The sequence below is a fragment of the Dreissena polymorpha genome, chromosome 6 (assembly GCF_020536995.1).
Source record: "Dreissena polymorpha isolate Duluth1 chromosome 6, UMN_Dpol_1.0, whole genome shotgun sequence".
In the NCBI taxonomy this organism is placed as follows: Eukaryota; Metazoa; Mollusca; class Bivalvia; order Myida; family Dreissenidae; genus Dreissena; species Dreissena polymorpha.
The window spans coordinates 9509502-9524328 of record NC_068360.1 but is presented as its reverse complement, the minus strand read 5'-3'; the positions used below and the strand labels follow the sequence as shown (position 1 = coordinate 9524328).

General features: G+C 33.2%; 1 protein-coding gene and 1 long non-coding RNA gene across 4 annotated transcripts; both read left to right on the top strand.

The window, feature by feature from the left end:
- The first annotated feature begins 26 nt into the window (after positions 1-26).
- LOC127836211 (uncharacterized) lies at positions 27-2722 on the top strand. Its single transcript, XR_008028659.1, has 3 exons — positions 27-169; positions 1663-1724; positions 2610-2722. It is a non-coding gene; the product is annotated as an uncharacterized LOC127836211 (long non-coding RNA).
- A 4750-nt stretch (positions 2723-7472) lies between these two features.
- On the top strand, positions 7473-10989 carry LOC127836197 (nephrin-like). 3 transcript variants are annotated; one of them, XR_008028650.1, is made up of 8 exons: positions 7473-7599; positions 7707-7981; positions 8136-8453; positions 8628-8924; positions 9753-9860; positions 10059-10140; positions 10415-10467; positions 10655-10989. XR_008028650.1 is itself a non-coding variant. In XM_052362681.1 (8 exons), the coding sequence occupies exons 1-8, from the start codon at positions 7545-7547 to the stop codon at positions 10834-10836; spliced, it is 1389 nt and encodes a 462-aa protein (XP_052218641.1). In that variant the 5' UTR covers positions 7479-7544; the 3' UTR covers positions 10837-10989. The 3 variants fall into 3 exon arrangements, 2 of the variants coding, with proteins under 2 accessions (XP_052218641.1, XP_052218640.1); XM_052362681.1 differs by having other exon boundaries at positions 7479-7599; positions 7707-8009; positions 10068-10140; XM_052362680.1 differs by having other exon boundaries at positions 7479-7599; positions 7707-8009.
- Positions 10990-14827: the final 3838 nt, after the last annotated feature.

Here is a 14827-nt window from a genome sequence, read left to right as displayed (position 1 = left end):
TTGAATTTCCGCATTCATTATTTCAAATAGTTTAATAACGTGTGTAGTCTTTCGTCGGTTTACGATTCGTGTTAGTGTTAGGTGGATAACAATACTTTACAACGACAATAGTTTTTTCATATTTAGCATGTAGATAAATTCATACTGACGAAACAAAGCGCAAACTAAAGTAAGTGAAACGCTAACTGTTAAAATTTAAATTACGATTAACGACTAGCTTTTATGATGCTCATGCATCAACAGCCACAATTATAAGTTTAAAGAGGATGGTAATTTTGCTAAAAATGAGTAGTTATCATAGAACATAGATAACATGAACGTTTTGTGCTACTTGCAATTTATGCATGCGTGTAAAACCTTTGTTTTATTGATTTGTTTAGAAGTACGAACACCTGTTTACATCAGTAAAGTGTGTGTTACCAATCATATTTATGTTTTTTTTATTTCATTCAAATATAAATTATTAGCAATAATTTATAACTAAAATGTTTCATTTTAAGTAAACAAACATTTTAGTTTAAGTACCTCTTACATATACTTGTAATCGTGTTTTAATTGCTCGGCTATGACGCAAATCTAGACACTTTAGATGCTGTTTTGTGTGTGTGTTGTTTTTTACTATTGCTGATTATTGAAGCAAAATACATAAAGTCTTGCTAAATCTAAAGTTTTCGTTATTGTGTTTATTAGTTACAACCAATGTGTACAGTATCTTCATATGTTAAAATAAAAAATAAATTAAAAACTGGAAGTTATTTGAAAAGATGATCGGCGATTAAATAACTTTTGGGTTGTCAGTTTTACTCTAGAGAATAATGATCGGTTACTTCAGATGTTGAACTCAATAGTGTTCGGGCTAACTTAGGAGACATCTTGCACCATAGATATTTTGAAAAGGCTAACAAAAAAGAACAAGGCTATACAAAATTGCACTAGATGAAATCTACAGGAAAGGTTTTAAAAACGGTGTCATTATAGCCATTTCTTAACATAAAGTACTGTTTATCGAATTTATATTTTTACTTTTAATGAAGCTTATAAGAAGCAATTGTTTTATTGTAGGTTCCAAAAGGTAACCATGATTCGTTTTAAATAAGATTTCGTGTATTATTGCAGTAGAGAACTACGGCAAATTATTTCTTAATTGAGTGTTCAAATTGCATAATTATCATATGGAATCTATGTCAAACGACAACAGTCAGCCAAGCGATATTCCATTTTAACTATACCTTGTTTGTCAAAGCTGTGTGAGTATAATTTAGGCTATCTTGCTATGACATTATCTTATGAAAGTGTCTCTGAATTTAAATGGATAAACCGCAATGGCTTCAATGCCCATGTGCAAGTGTTTAGCAAATGAGCGTAAAATAATTACAAAAGCATTACATTACGTATAAATATGTTTAAGTGTCTAAGCCCGTATCGTGGACAAATAACGATGTATAAGTTTGTATTGAACCTGCAAACAGCCGTAAAAACTATTCGAGACACAATTGTTTTGAATCGATTTGCTTACACTTATGGTGTCGAAATAACATTTAATAGCAAAAAAGCAAGTTTATTATCATTTAAATCCAACCATACGTTGATTTGTGTCATTTCAATCTCGATTAAATATATGTATCATTCAAAATTAAATATATTTTTATATCTTAGTTTTAGCAAGATGGCTAACATGATCGTGATGACCATGTGGGCATGTGTTGCTGCTTTAAAAGTGATTGGTAAGTTTTCATTTGTTGTGTTGGCTTTCCTTAGCCACTCCGAACGCCAGTCAAATATCCCCTAGAAATATTACAAATATTACAATATTATTGTGATACACTTTATTATTTCTCGGGATCCAATTCAAGAATTAAATAAGAAGAATGAAACTCATCTTCATATGAAATTATTTTAAGATACGGCAGTAATCTTTTTGTAAAGGCACAATACCGAGTGCCTATACAGCACAATTAAAAACATAAAATAAGACATTAAACATACCATACTAGTGAAAGCATTAAAGCTGGGTTCACCGCATTGTGGTTCAAATAAGTTTAAAATTAAGCAACACATTATTCCCGTTATTATCACCTCAACATATAGGTATATAATTGAAAACAGTAATAAAGCACGACATATATAAATTATTCAGTGTGTTTGATTATGGGATCTGTGCCACGGAACGGTCATTGTAAAAGCAAATTTAGCGCTTCAACCTTTTGCGAAATGCAAAACATCACTATTCACCCATAACCTATTACAAAAGACACACGCATTAAGAAGTTTATACTCCTATCATGTCAGTTCACGTACAAGGCAATAAAGGAGAATGCAATTCACCATAGCAACATAGTTACACCGTTTGAAGCATGAGGAAATAAAGTGCATACAACCTGTAAAAGCTACATCAACTCTGATTTCATTTTCGTTGTTTTTAGTATTCATATTATTTAATATGTAATTCATTGAAATAGAGACATTAAGGAGCTATAAATGAAGTTTTTTAATGTATGTTTTATATGTATGGTTTACATTCTACGTTATATAACCAACTGTATGTAAATAAGTGTGGGAAAGATCGTATTTATAACCAATTTCTTTTATTTATGTTTGTTTGTTTTTAGATGCATGCGATGTTTCGCTATCTACAAGTTCCAACATTGTGCAAAATGGTTCTAATGTCAGTCTAGCCTGTCGTGCCTGCAAACTGCCAAATACAATTTCAAATTTTGAGTTGGTCCACAATGGAAGACGAGTGGGAGATTATTTTTTTAGGGTGTTAACAAATTACAACTATTCGCTTTATAACATTACTATACTCGTTGATAACGACGCAATTACTCTAGTATTAACGATCTTGAAATTTCTTGAAACATACGAGGGAATGTATACCTGTATACTGGATGACAAAACGAAAAGTGCAACACAGTTTCTGGCATTGCCAGGTAAATCAGATAAGCGAAACATATCGATATGATTTTAATAAATATGTACTGATTATTGTTATTTTTGTACAGTTGCTTATTTATTTTAAGGGCAATTATGTAAATTTGTTTCGATAATAGTAGATGTACCCATTCAAGTTTAATGCCGATCGAATTATAAATACATATATTTATACAGTGCCAGTAACGTCAGTGAAATTAACTCCGCAATACAATGTGCTGAATGTTATTGACGGGCTTCCTATTGTCTACATGATATGCGAATCATCACGCGGAAGACCTTCTCCCGCAATTACCTGGTATCTCGACAACGGGACACAGCACACGTACTTGGATGATATAAGTATAACATCGAGCCCACACGTTTCTACAAATGACGTGGCAACTAGCACGCTCACATTGACACCTACAATACGAGACACCAATCAAAGTATTTACTGCAATGTGTCTAATGGATATTCCGTGATTTCATCAACGGAAAGGCCTCGATTGAATGTTCTGTGTATGTTCAATATGATATAATATTTTTATTGCGAATCTATTTATATGTGTGTTATTTGTTTTAATAGAGTAATCCGTACAATGAACTATTTTATCTTAATTATTTTCAACGCAGCTTATCCGTCTCGGCCAATTATCCAATACAATGGCACACATGTTACCGAAGTATATATCATCAAAGGCAGAAATATGTCGTTTGAATGTTCTTCTATTGGCGTACCAACTCCAGTTATAATGTGGGAAATACCTCCGGGCAAAGTCATCAATAACAGCGTCTTATCAATTCCTATTATGCAGAATGGTTCGTACAATTGCAGCGCAAAAAGCATTTTATCACCTTCTCAAGGAGATAAGTTAGCGACATGTAATACTTCAGTCCTCAGTGTCAATATTCTATGTACGTTTTCTTTTCATTATATATACGTTTGTTTTTATTATTGATATAGTGCATTCAAGTTGAATATTTTGTGCTAACCATAATGATAAATTTGGCTTTGATGAAATTTGTGACGTATTTATTCCTTCGTATGTTTTATATTAATGTTGATCATACGTTCCAAATACTCTAGATCCGCCCGAAGTCATAAGGTGCACGATAGGAGAACGGTCTATGATATTATCAGGAATTATAAAGGTCGTTCAATACAAACCTTTTGAAATGAACTGCACAAGTGACGGTTACCCTCCACCTACGAATTTTACTTGGTTTATGCCTGAGGGAAGTAAGTCTAGCGAGACGAGATTGGAATTGCCCTCTGTAAAGTCTATTGGTAACAATAGTTATACGCTTCGAGTCAGCAATACAATGAAAGGAACATTTGATACCGATGTTACGGTTGGGTATTCGACTACAACGTTTACGTTTGACATATTATGTGAGTGAAAACATTACAAATAACAATAGCTTTATGTCTATTATGTCCATTGTTTAAAATTTAACATTTTTTATATACATACCGCCGTTCGAAGAAAGTGAGCGAATGGTATCTAAAGCAGAGTAAAAGAATAATAATTAAATAGTTTAAATATGTTTCGGCATATACTTACCACTACATACATATATTACGTAAGTAACATAGTCATCGGCGTATGCATCCATGCTTATTTAACTTCATTTTGTCATATTATATCATTTACAGATCCCCCCATGATGCCGGATTTGTATTATAATGGTTCAACACATATGCCTATAAACACGTCTATCATTCATGTACTCAGGGGCCACATGGTAAGCATTCTATGCAACACTTCATCGAATCCAAATCCGAGGTACAACTGGTTTGTAGATGGCACCCAAACAACTACTGCTAAAATATGGAACGCTAAAATACAAAACAATACTAGAGTTCAATGTTATGTTAGCAACACGATGAATGCTACTGGAAAACAATCTGTCACAACATCATCTAATTCGTTAATGACAATTGTGACAATGTGTAAGTATTAAGAAAAAACTGTGTAAGTATTAAGAAAAAACTTACCCATTTAAATTTTTGACAAAACATTTCGAAATTATGTAATATGATACAATCGCTCCAATTATGTAGAACCTTAATTCATTCCATCTGAAAAAATACAAATAAGCAAGAACATTTACTACAAAGTCCTTAACTATTAACAATGGAATCTTGTTGAAACAATATCAAACACGTATGCACGGGGGATCGTTCGCATGTAACCGGTGGAGCGTAAGTGAGATAAATACTAACTGTTGCTCAAAATGGCGACCGACGGCTGATTTTTTTAATGTTTTTTGCCGCACGTTTGAAACATCACGTATCACTAATCAATACACACATCACAAATCAATAATTAAAACAGCAAACCTGAACATGCGTTTTTTGTTCTTTTTTCCTATTCTGTACTCTGACTTTTGCATAAACACCAGTTACGGAAAGTGGGTTACTGTGTTTACCAGTAATAGTAATAAAAATGGGGATTAATTTTAGAATTTTGATGCATATATTGCGATTGCCTAATTGAATCATCCTGGTTCAAGGTAGGCAAACTTTGATGGTTCTTGTGTCCAACTGTCCATGAAATCTGCTGAGAAAACCTTATGCATTACCTGAAAATAAGGCACAATCACGCACTTGCGTATAAAATGTCCAATTCATTTTTAGCTCGGCTGTTTTCGGAGAAAACCCGAGGTATTGTCATAACCTGGCGTCGTGCAAAAACCTTTACATTGGCTCTAAAATCAAAGTGCTTCCACCTACAACTTTGAAACTTCATATGTAGATGCACCTTGATGTGTTCTACACGCCAAACCCATTTTGGGGTCACTAGGTCAAAGGTCAAGGTCACTTTGACCTCGCTTTCATCTTTTCAAAACTGTACCCGAAGCCGAGCGTTGGCACCCGTAATGCGGTGCTCTTGTCTAATTAATAATGCATCTGTAGGTTTTAAACTGAGGTGTAATAAATACCAGCAAATGATCCTGCGCGTAAGGATGATGTCGAATAAGTATGGTAAATGTACTAACCTTTCAAAAGTTCTGAATAAAACATCGAAAACTCAGCCGTTGGCCGCAATTTATATGTTCGTTAGTTTTTTTTGTTCACTAACGCTCCACCAGTTAATTGCGTAGGATCAACGCGCTGTAGACATTGAGTAAACTAATTGAAGTTGTCAACCCATTCAGTGTTTACATTTTACCTTCGTATTTCTAGAAACAATTATGCTCGATTCGATATACTTATAAAAATAAGGAGTATTATTATAAGTTATATTGTCTACTTAATCATAAGCGTTCGTTACTTAGTCCGTATTACTAGTTTGTAACTCCTAATAACACAAGTCGAATTATAACTTGTGTGTCTAAACAATGACGTAGTGAATCCGTATTATGAGTTTATGAGAGACATATAGGATCTGGCACGAGTTGTCATATCACACCGTATTTTATTAAACGAGTTCAGGAATTGTGTTACTAAGCCAGTCTTTGGCGAGCTTTCTAACAAATTTCCTGAACGAGTTTAATAAAATATGGTATGATATGACGAGTGTCAGATCTTTATTTATCACATGCTTTTAAATGAACAAGTTTAATAAATATTTACGCAAACATAATGATAAATCCCGAAGGTTGTTTACATTTCGTGACGTCATTTGACATTGCAACGTCATTTAAGCAAAATAACAAAATGCGATTGGTCAATCGAACGAAAACTAAGCCAATGAAAACGCTTAAAAAGTATATTACACATGTGTAACATAAAAATATTCGTAATGGATATATTACCTGGGAAACAGGGTATGGCATGTGATAAACAATTACTTCAACAGTTTCATTCGAACGAATCTGTATATAAACCGCCGTTGCAAATCTTAAATTGTGTTATTATTTCTTTAAATTTAAATCAACAAACAATCACCCACTATATATGGTATCTATGATATAGTGCAATGTAACGATATTTTTCAGGAAAAAAGCAGAATAAAGTTTGTCTCACTATGAACGTTCATGGTAAACTCAAATTACATGTGTTGCAGTTGCCCCGGACACACCGACGTTTACATTTCATTCGTGTGGAACGATTGTCAAAACAAACTATTTGAAAGTTATCCGGGGACGTTCTGTGAATGGAACGTGCACTACTTTTAGTAATCCTGATTCTATTTATTCATGGATTCCTGCTACGTTTGGCCATTTGAACAGTTTTGTAATAAGAAAATCGAACTCTAGCAATAGTGGAAACTACACATGCACGGCTACATATAAGATGATTACTACATTCGATGGAACTATAGAGGGAAACACAAATTCAAGTTTATTTTTGGATATTCTAGGTAGGTAAATGCTTATTAGCATTTAAATCATGATCGTTGCTGTTTGTGAATTAATTCATATCTTTTTGAGTTTCGCATCTTTATAGTATGCTAAGTGTCTAAATTAATGTTTCACCATACATTTTTACCTTATGATATTACTATTATTATATTTCCAGTCCCAGTTGATGTTCAAAGTATCGCAAACGCAACAGTAGAGCTGAATAGTAATTACTCAGTCGAATGCCGTTATAGAGAAGGCAATCCCGTACTTTGCCAATTGTAAATCTTTCTGATGAAGGGTATTATACATGTAAAGTGTCTTATAGGTTGGAACCTACCATGTGTGAAGCTCAAGACGATTACGACGAATCCTCATTTTACTTAGATGTGCAATGTAAGCAATACTATCTTAGTTAAGCAGATACGTTGCATGACATTTTAAATTGCAATGTGATTTGATTTGTCAACGCAACATACAAGATTTACTATTTTGTTTTGTAGATGCTGCCAAGATAAGTAGATTTCATGCCGTTGGGTTCGATGTATCATCCAAAAGCATTACCATTAACGAAAGTAAATCTGTTACCTTATTGTGTGAAGTGGATAGCGATCCTGTTGCTTACCTGGCGGTTATAAATACTACTCGCGGTAGTAACCATTTATTGATAGGACAACACAATAACACAATATCTATCAGTTTAGGTAGAGCACAATGTGAATATGATATGGGAGTTTACGATTGCAAAGGAAACAACACTCACAATAAAGTTCAGCAGGTGCGAACAGTAGAGATATTGATTAATTGTAAGTGCGTTTTATAGATACATTATGTTTATTTTATATTTATATTGTGTTGCATATTTAAAGTTAGCACTAGTGATGTATTTATTTTACATCAATGACTAATGCTCATGATATCTATTTCTGAAGGTGCGCCGAGACCATCGCCATTTTATCCAGTTAATACTACTATCTACCGAAAAACAAATGATTCTGTAATTCTCACGTTCACCTTTGTGGCATATCCTCCCCCGAGTAATCTAGACGCATTTGTTTGGAAAAAACTAAAAAGTAACGAATGGGTAACTCTTCAAAATTCAAGCGGATTTTTTATTCATATTTCCAACGATCGACTGCAAACAAACCTGTCAAAATGGCAGCTTCATAGCGACGATTTTACTAATTATACGGTCCGTGTAAATAACGATATCGGATCTTGGGAACACAGCTTTGTTATTCGAGCAAACGGTAACGATTGTTTATTTTTATGAACATAACAGTGTGAATTATGAATGGAAAATATGTGTGATTGTAACATTCCTAATAATAAAAGTCAATAGTAAAATTGTACATCAATAAATCAATATAATTTGTTATCAAAATAACTAAATAAATAAGAAACGCGTTCATTATATTTCACAGTGCAGCCATCTGCTCCGGAACTATATGAAATTATGGAAGACTTAGTAACACAGAATTCTGTAACAATCGAGTGGAAATCGGGATTTGATGGGGGTGAAGAACAACGGTTTGTTATTCTATACAAAAAATCTACAGAAATGGCTTGGGACAATATAACTCTGCCAGGAGCAATTACTCGAATCGCACTTGATGGTTTAGATCCTGGCACCGCTTATGAAGTCAAAATGTATGCTGAAAATACGATTGGAAAGTCAGAAGAAACCGCTGTGCAACACGTTGTGACGAAATCCTATTCAGGTAGATATAGGTGAACCATTCAGGTGAACTTTTCATAGGTGAACAGTGTACCATTGAAAAAATCACGTAGAGCTTATTTTTTTAATATTTATGAATGTCAGCATCGTGTATAATATACCGTCTCTAATAAAAAGGATAATGTCCTGAAGGGAAAGTTCACAAATAATTTTCTTTTCACGAAAGGTAAAGTTCACGTAGTATTGTGTAATACAACTTTCTCGTTAAACAAGATACATAATAATGTATAATGTGATATTCATTCGTTTTATTTTCGCAAATTGTATTTGGTTTTAACAAAATAAAACTCTGGATTGCTATTGTAAATTTGAATTGTTACATTTAAACACGTGAGATGAAAAGTTGATCGAAATTCTGATGTTATTTTTGAGAGTTTATTATACTTTGACAGTTGTTGAAATATAAAACAACTTTAATTTGCTCCCTTTAAGAACCTTGATAACATAAAGTCCGCATTGAAACGAACATTGCGCCAATAAGTTATTTGAGTACGTTAAGAATTAAATTGCATTTCATGCACGATGATTGTATTTCAATTAATATGTCTTGTTAACATATTGGTGGCAAAAAAACTATCTTTTCAACTGCATTTTGATGCATGAGACGCAGTGATGTAATACGAAAGTTTAAAACAAGTTTAAAGATAATCACATGTATAATCAAACAATAGTAATTATCAAAAATGACTGAACACTACCAAACAATCTTTAACTGGCTACAAAAAGTTGTATTGATAATACATATTCCTGGTAACCTCAGCTTGTGATTTGCTTTGATATTGTGTAGTAATTAAATGTGTACATCGTTTAGTAAGCAGTTACTCTTCAACATCCGCTCTTGGTGGAGTAGTAGGTGGAATATTTGGAGTCGTTGTTATACTCGCCGTGTCCGCCCTTATCTGGAGATGCAGATCGCATGGTATAACTTTACTGCAATGTAGTATGCATACTTGTCTGTTAAACCGTGCATTCAATGGCTTTATAATTCAATTTAATCTAAACCCGTATAATGACCTTTATTTTTGTTAAAGCTTGATAATATTAAATAAATTATAAACATGCTGTATGACCTTGACAATACTTATTCGAATTAATACTTGATACATTGCCGTCAAAGTCTTTTCAGGACTTATCACAACAAAACAATGCCTAACACACAGGAACTCGTTTAGGAAGTATGAGGATCTTATCCGACGACAGTAAGTAGAATTACGCTTTCAACTCACTTGTTCATGTTAATTTTAGCTTAAAAAGTGTGTACATAAACATTAAGAGCATTATGCTTTAAAAGCGCAAAAATACTAGTGGTATCCTTGTGTAAGACACCAGGTAGTTACCATATTCAGTAGGTGTTTGTAAATGCTTTTACCTGAACTATGTATTTCAGTTCTATTAGGATGACTGGGTTAATAAAAACACTATGCTTCTAATCATACAAAGTTGATGAGATCTCCACACTATGTTTGCATTCAGGGGTTACAACGACGCCTCAACAACAGATGGAAGTTATGCAACCTGTAGAATCGGTAAGGCTTTTTTAGATAAATAACTGATTGATTTAAAATACTTCACGTTTGGAATAAATAGTACTTATAGGACAACGTATACATATTAGAGTTGAATGTTTACACGTGTTGTTTGAAATGAAAAGAGAACACGTCAGGCTATATTAACCTAGATATCCACAAAAATAATCGTTTTCTGTTCTTCCAGACTCATCACAATCCCGTAAAGCCAATCAGTACGAAACAATTGTGGAGCTTGAAAGTCGTGATTACTCGATTGTGTCGGCGTGTTATGATCAAAGAGACAATACTACATCTGCAAAGGTATCCACATCGGAGCAAACTGATGTTTCATCGACCGATCCGGAATACGTAAATTTACAAATATAAATATAATGAGTTTTGTAACAATCGTGTCGGAATACTTTTATGTATATCCATATGGGTTTTATGAATGAAAATCGATTTTGCATTCTGCCTATATATGTAATATTCTGTTTTATTATGCCCTCAGTACTTTCCTTAATTATATATGCAAATGAACCCGTTGCTTTCTGCTTAAATATTGTTTCTGAAATATAAATATAACTTATATATATATAAATGTATATAATATAATATATATATTTATAATATATAAATATATACATATATAACTTATTGTTTATATTTCACAAACTGTACAATTATTTGTATTTACTACTTATATTGAACGTTCTATTTTGCCAGAGTTTCGGGATAATATAATTTATGTTTGTTGAAGTGCTTAATCTAAAGTGGCGGTTTTGTTGTTTACATTAACACAATCGCCTAAATCATCAAACACGCACCCGACGGCGTAAGTGTAACATTCACATTTTACTTAAAGAGTCATAGCATTATTTGAACACCACGACGATATATTGCATATGAAACAAATGCGTTAATTCCTTATTAAGCTGTGTTTAAGCTCTTATCATAAGCGCCTAGTTTGTTTTACAAAGTACCTATTCCATTTAGAAAAAAAGTAAAGACACAGTAAACTTAAATGTACTGGTTAATAAAAACATGTTAACTGAAAATTGAATGCAATAGTTGCGTAACATCGTAAACAAAGAATTAGGGAACATGGGTCGGTTAATAGGTTAAAATGTACATGGACAAGACAGGGCCAGACTCTTTAACAAATGATTCACCAGTTACAGAACAACATAAAGCGGACCGTTGCTTTTACAAACGCAAACACACTTCCTTTAACAATTGGAGCTCTACAATTATTGCAAGCGCACTGTTCCTAGAACAGTAACCATATTAAGTTTGCAAGTCCAGATTATTTGCAAACTTATTATTTTTATTTATTGAACAATTGTAATGAAATTTTGCATATTTGTTGAGGGCATTGAGTACATACATATAATTGAAAAATGAGTTAAACTATTTTTGGAAAGTAGAGTTATTTGATAATAAAGTTGCCATCCCCGTGGGATCCCAATGGGGATTTGGCTCCCGGTTAAGAATTGCAATTCTCCCACGGATGTTTTTTTCCAGACGGGAGAATTTTTCGTATATTTTACAAAAAATGTAATTTAAATATTATGCTTTGTTTACTGTTTCAATGTTTACAAATACACATGCTTAAGTCATAATTGTAAGAAATATGTACTTAAATAAGAAAATAAAGTGTTTGTAGATTTTCTTTCCCCGTGGGATTTTGACGGGAGCCCCCGCCAAACCCCCATTTCCATTAAAATCCCATGGGTTTTGACGGGTTTTCAATGAACCCCAATGGAAGTTTGACGGGGGGAGGGGGAATCAGACTTCAATAAACATTTAATACCCATTGCAATATATTCAATTGTATAAAGACACCAAACTTAATTAAATAATTTTTGTTTTCTTTATAAGGTGTCAAAATCAATTTATATGATTGAATTTTCTTAAATCAGTACCAAAGTTTATGTTAAATAAAATGTCTTTTTGGTAAGAGATAAGACCCACATATCGATATTTCTGTAAAGATGAATTTAAAACGTTCAATAACTTTGAAAGACTCACTGTATAAAGTGACTTGTCTCGAAGATATATTACATTTACCTTTTGATAATCCAAACGTTGCTTTTATCCATTACTGTGATGATAAATACAATTCAGAAAAACAATAACATTGGAAACATATTTATTGTCATTCGGACTTGTATTTCTTTTGTTGTTCATTCCCGTGTAAAAGTTTTGGAAGTTTTTTGCTCGAAACTTTGCTTGGAACCATGTTCGGTGCAATGTCGTACCTTAGTGTACCGGTTACATTCCACAAGTTTTTACACAAAATGCCTGAAAAGGGCAGTGTGTTAGGTTCATTGTTTTGTTACTGTAGTTGTTTTTTTTTTATATCTTTAACAACACCGTGCACTGGTGGCGTTATTATCAGAGAAATGAAGGCGTCTTCTTGAAACATACTGGACTGGCTACAGTACAATACAACATAACCAATACAAGCAGTTTCAATTATGAGACACAACACGACTTATCTAATAGAATCGATGATGTTGAAAAACATTTGAGTTATATTTGCAGTTTTAGTTATTTACTGGGGTGGGGTTTCTGATGAGGATATGATATCCCAGACGTTAGTGCCTGTGCTGTTTTTTTCTCTAAACAAACAGACATTTTATCTCAAGGACTTTGATCACTTTTCATTATTGTGTATAAAATACAAAATACCACACAAAACTGAAACATATTTGATATAAACATATCAGCAGCATGATTCCCTTTCTAAATGTAAGAAAAACTTTATTTCAATCATGAACTTGTAATTTCAAGAAAACAGGAAACCAAGAAAAAAGGTGAAACCAACAAATGCGTAGAATTGTGAAATATGCAAGCCAGAGTTCTCGAGTTACGATTGTTGTGCGCTGCACTTCTATACACCACAACCTATCTTTGTTCGAAGTTTGATGTCATTTGGCCTTAATGTAATTTTTACGTTATGACCCGGACAATAAAAAAAGCGAGATAAATATAGTAATTCAGGGGCTATAGCTATAACTCTTATACTCTAAACTTCTTATCAATGAGATCTATCCATATATGAAGTTTCATGTGAATAGGTGTTATAGGTAAAGAGTTATAGTCCGGACAAAGACTGGAAGCTGCCTGACCCCCGGCATTACATAGGTAATTCCTTAATATGCCTTTTATTAGACGGACGTATATAAAAGACAAACGGAAAGGATGAAAAAAAAACAGCAGTAATAAGTTTTATCAGAGACAAATAACAGTTATAGGCAGCTCGCCAAATATCGGCAAACTCTCGCATGTTGAGTGGCTTTGGCGAGACAAGTCTAAGCGCGCAACTGTTTGTTGGTTGCAGCGGTAGTTAACATGCTTATCAGCATTTTTAAAACACGCTTTTGTATTCCAGTCTTTTTTATATGAAACAAATATACTGCCATGTATTATTAAAATGAGAATGTATGCAGTATTATCACTCAATTGTAATGTGTCAATTAAAACAAGAGATTGCCAAGCAATATGGTCCCCTACCGGTGAAACTCCACCATTGTCAATTTTAATTTTTTATTTGTTGCCATAGCAACCACAATTCTAAAGGTAGGAACAAAATGAAATGACGTTCATAATCTCCCTATTGCCATCTATCCATGTTTTAAGTTTCATGAAAAAATATGAAAAACTTTCAAAGTTATCGCATGATCCAGAAAAGTGTGACGGACTTACAGACTGACTGACGGACAGAGCACAAACCAAAAGTCCCCTCCGGTTTAACTGGTATGGGACAAGTAATCATATGCCGCATTGATTTATTAAGCGAGTTTATAGTTTGAAAAAAAGATTTCCGGTATATAAAGATCGCCTTTGTAATGAGATAAAGGAGCGATTAGAATCTTACATCAAACAACTAGTAATAGGTTGTTTTAATTAGTTTTTTGTTTTTCATTTTTATTGCAGTGTTTAAATTTGATTACTCTGAATTCCATTTACCTGTAGTATAATTTGAATAAAGCTCTGAATTTTTTTTCTTATGGAGAGAATCTATTTTCGGTCTGTATTAATCTGTATATAATCGGCTGTATATGGTCTTTGTTCTCTTTCACAACCGCTAAATTCAATGCACAATTTTACCAATTATAAATAACATTACCATCTAGAAATCTTCAGACCCGTATACTGTGCCATTTGTTCAGCACATTAATTAGTCATTTGTGTATGAGTGCCCAGAATGCAAAAAGTAAATGAAAAGAATATATGGATTCCATATATTGTTAAAGAGCATAATCTAAAATTGAAAAGTATGTTCCCTAATGTACATAATGATAAACTAAATGAAATGTGTCCCGGCTTCTACAGAGGAACCTATGCAACCATTTATGTGATACAGTCTCTT

Bases quoted from the DNA above. Each gene is read 5' to 3' on its own strand.
- LOC127836197 (XM_052362680.1), top strand. From the start codon at position 7,545: ATGTGTGAAGCTCAAGACGATTACGACGAATCCTCATTTTACTTAGAT. The intron at 8,010-8,135 runs GTAAGTGCGTTT...CTATTTCTGAAG, and splicing joins AGTAGAGATATTGATTAATT to GTGCGCCGAGACCATCGCCA. The intron at 8,454-8,627 runs GTAACGATTGTT...TATATTTCACAG, and splicing joins CTTTGTTATTCGAGCAAACG to TGCAGCCATCTGCTCCGGAA.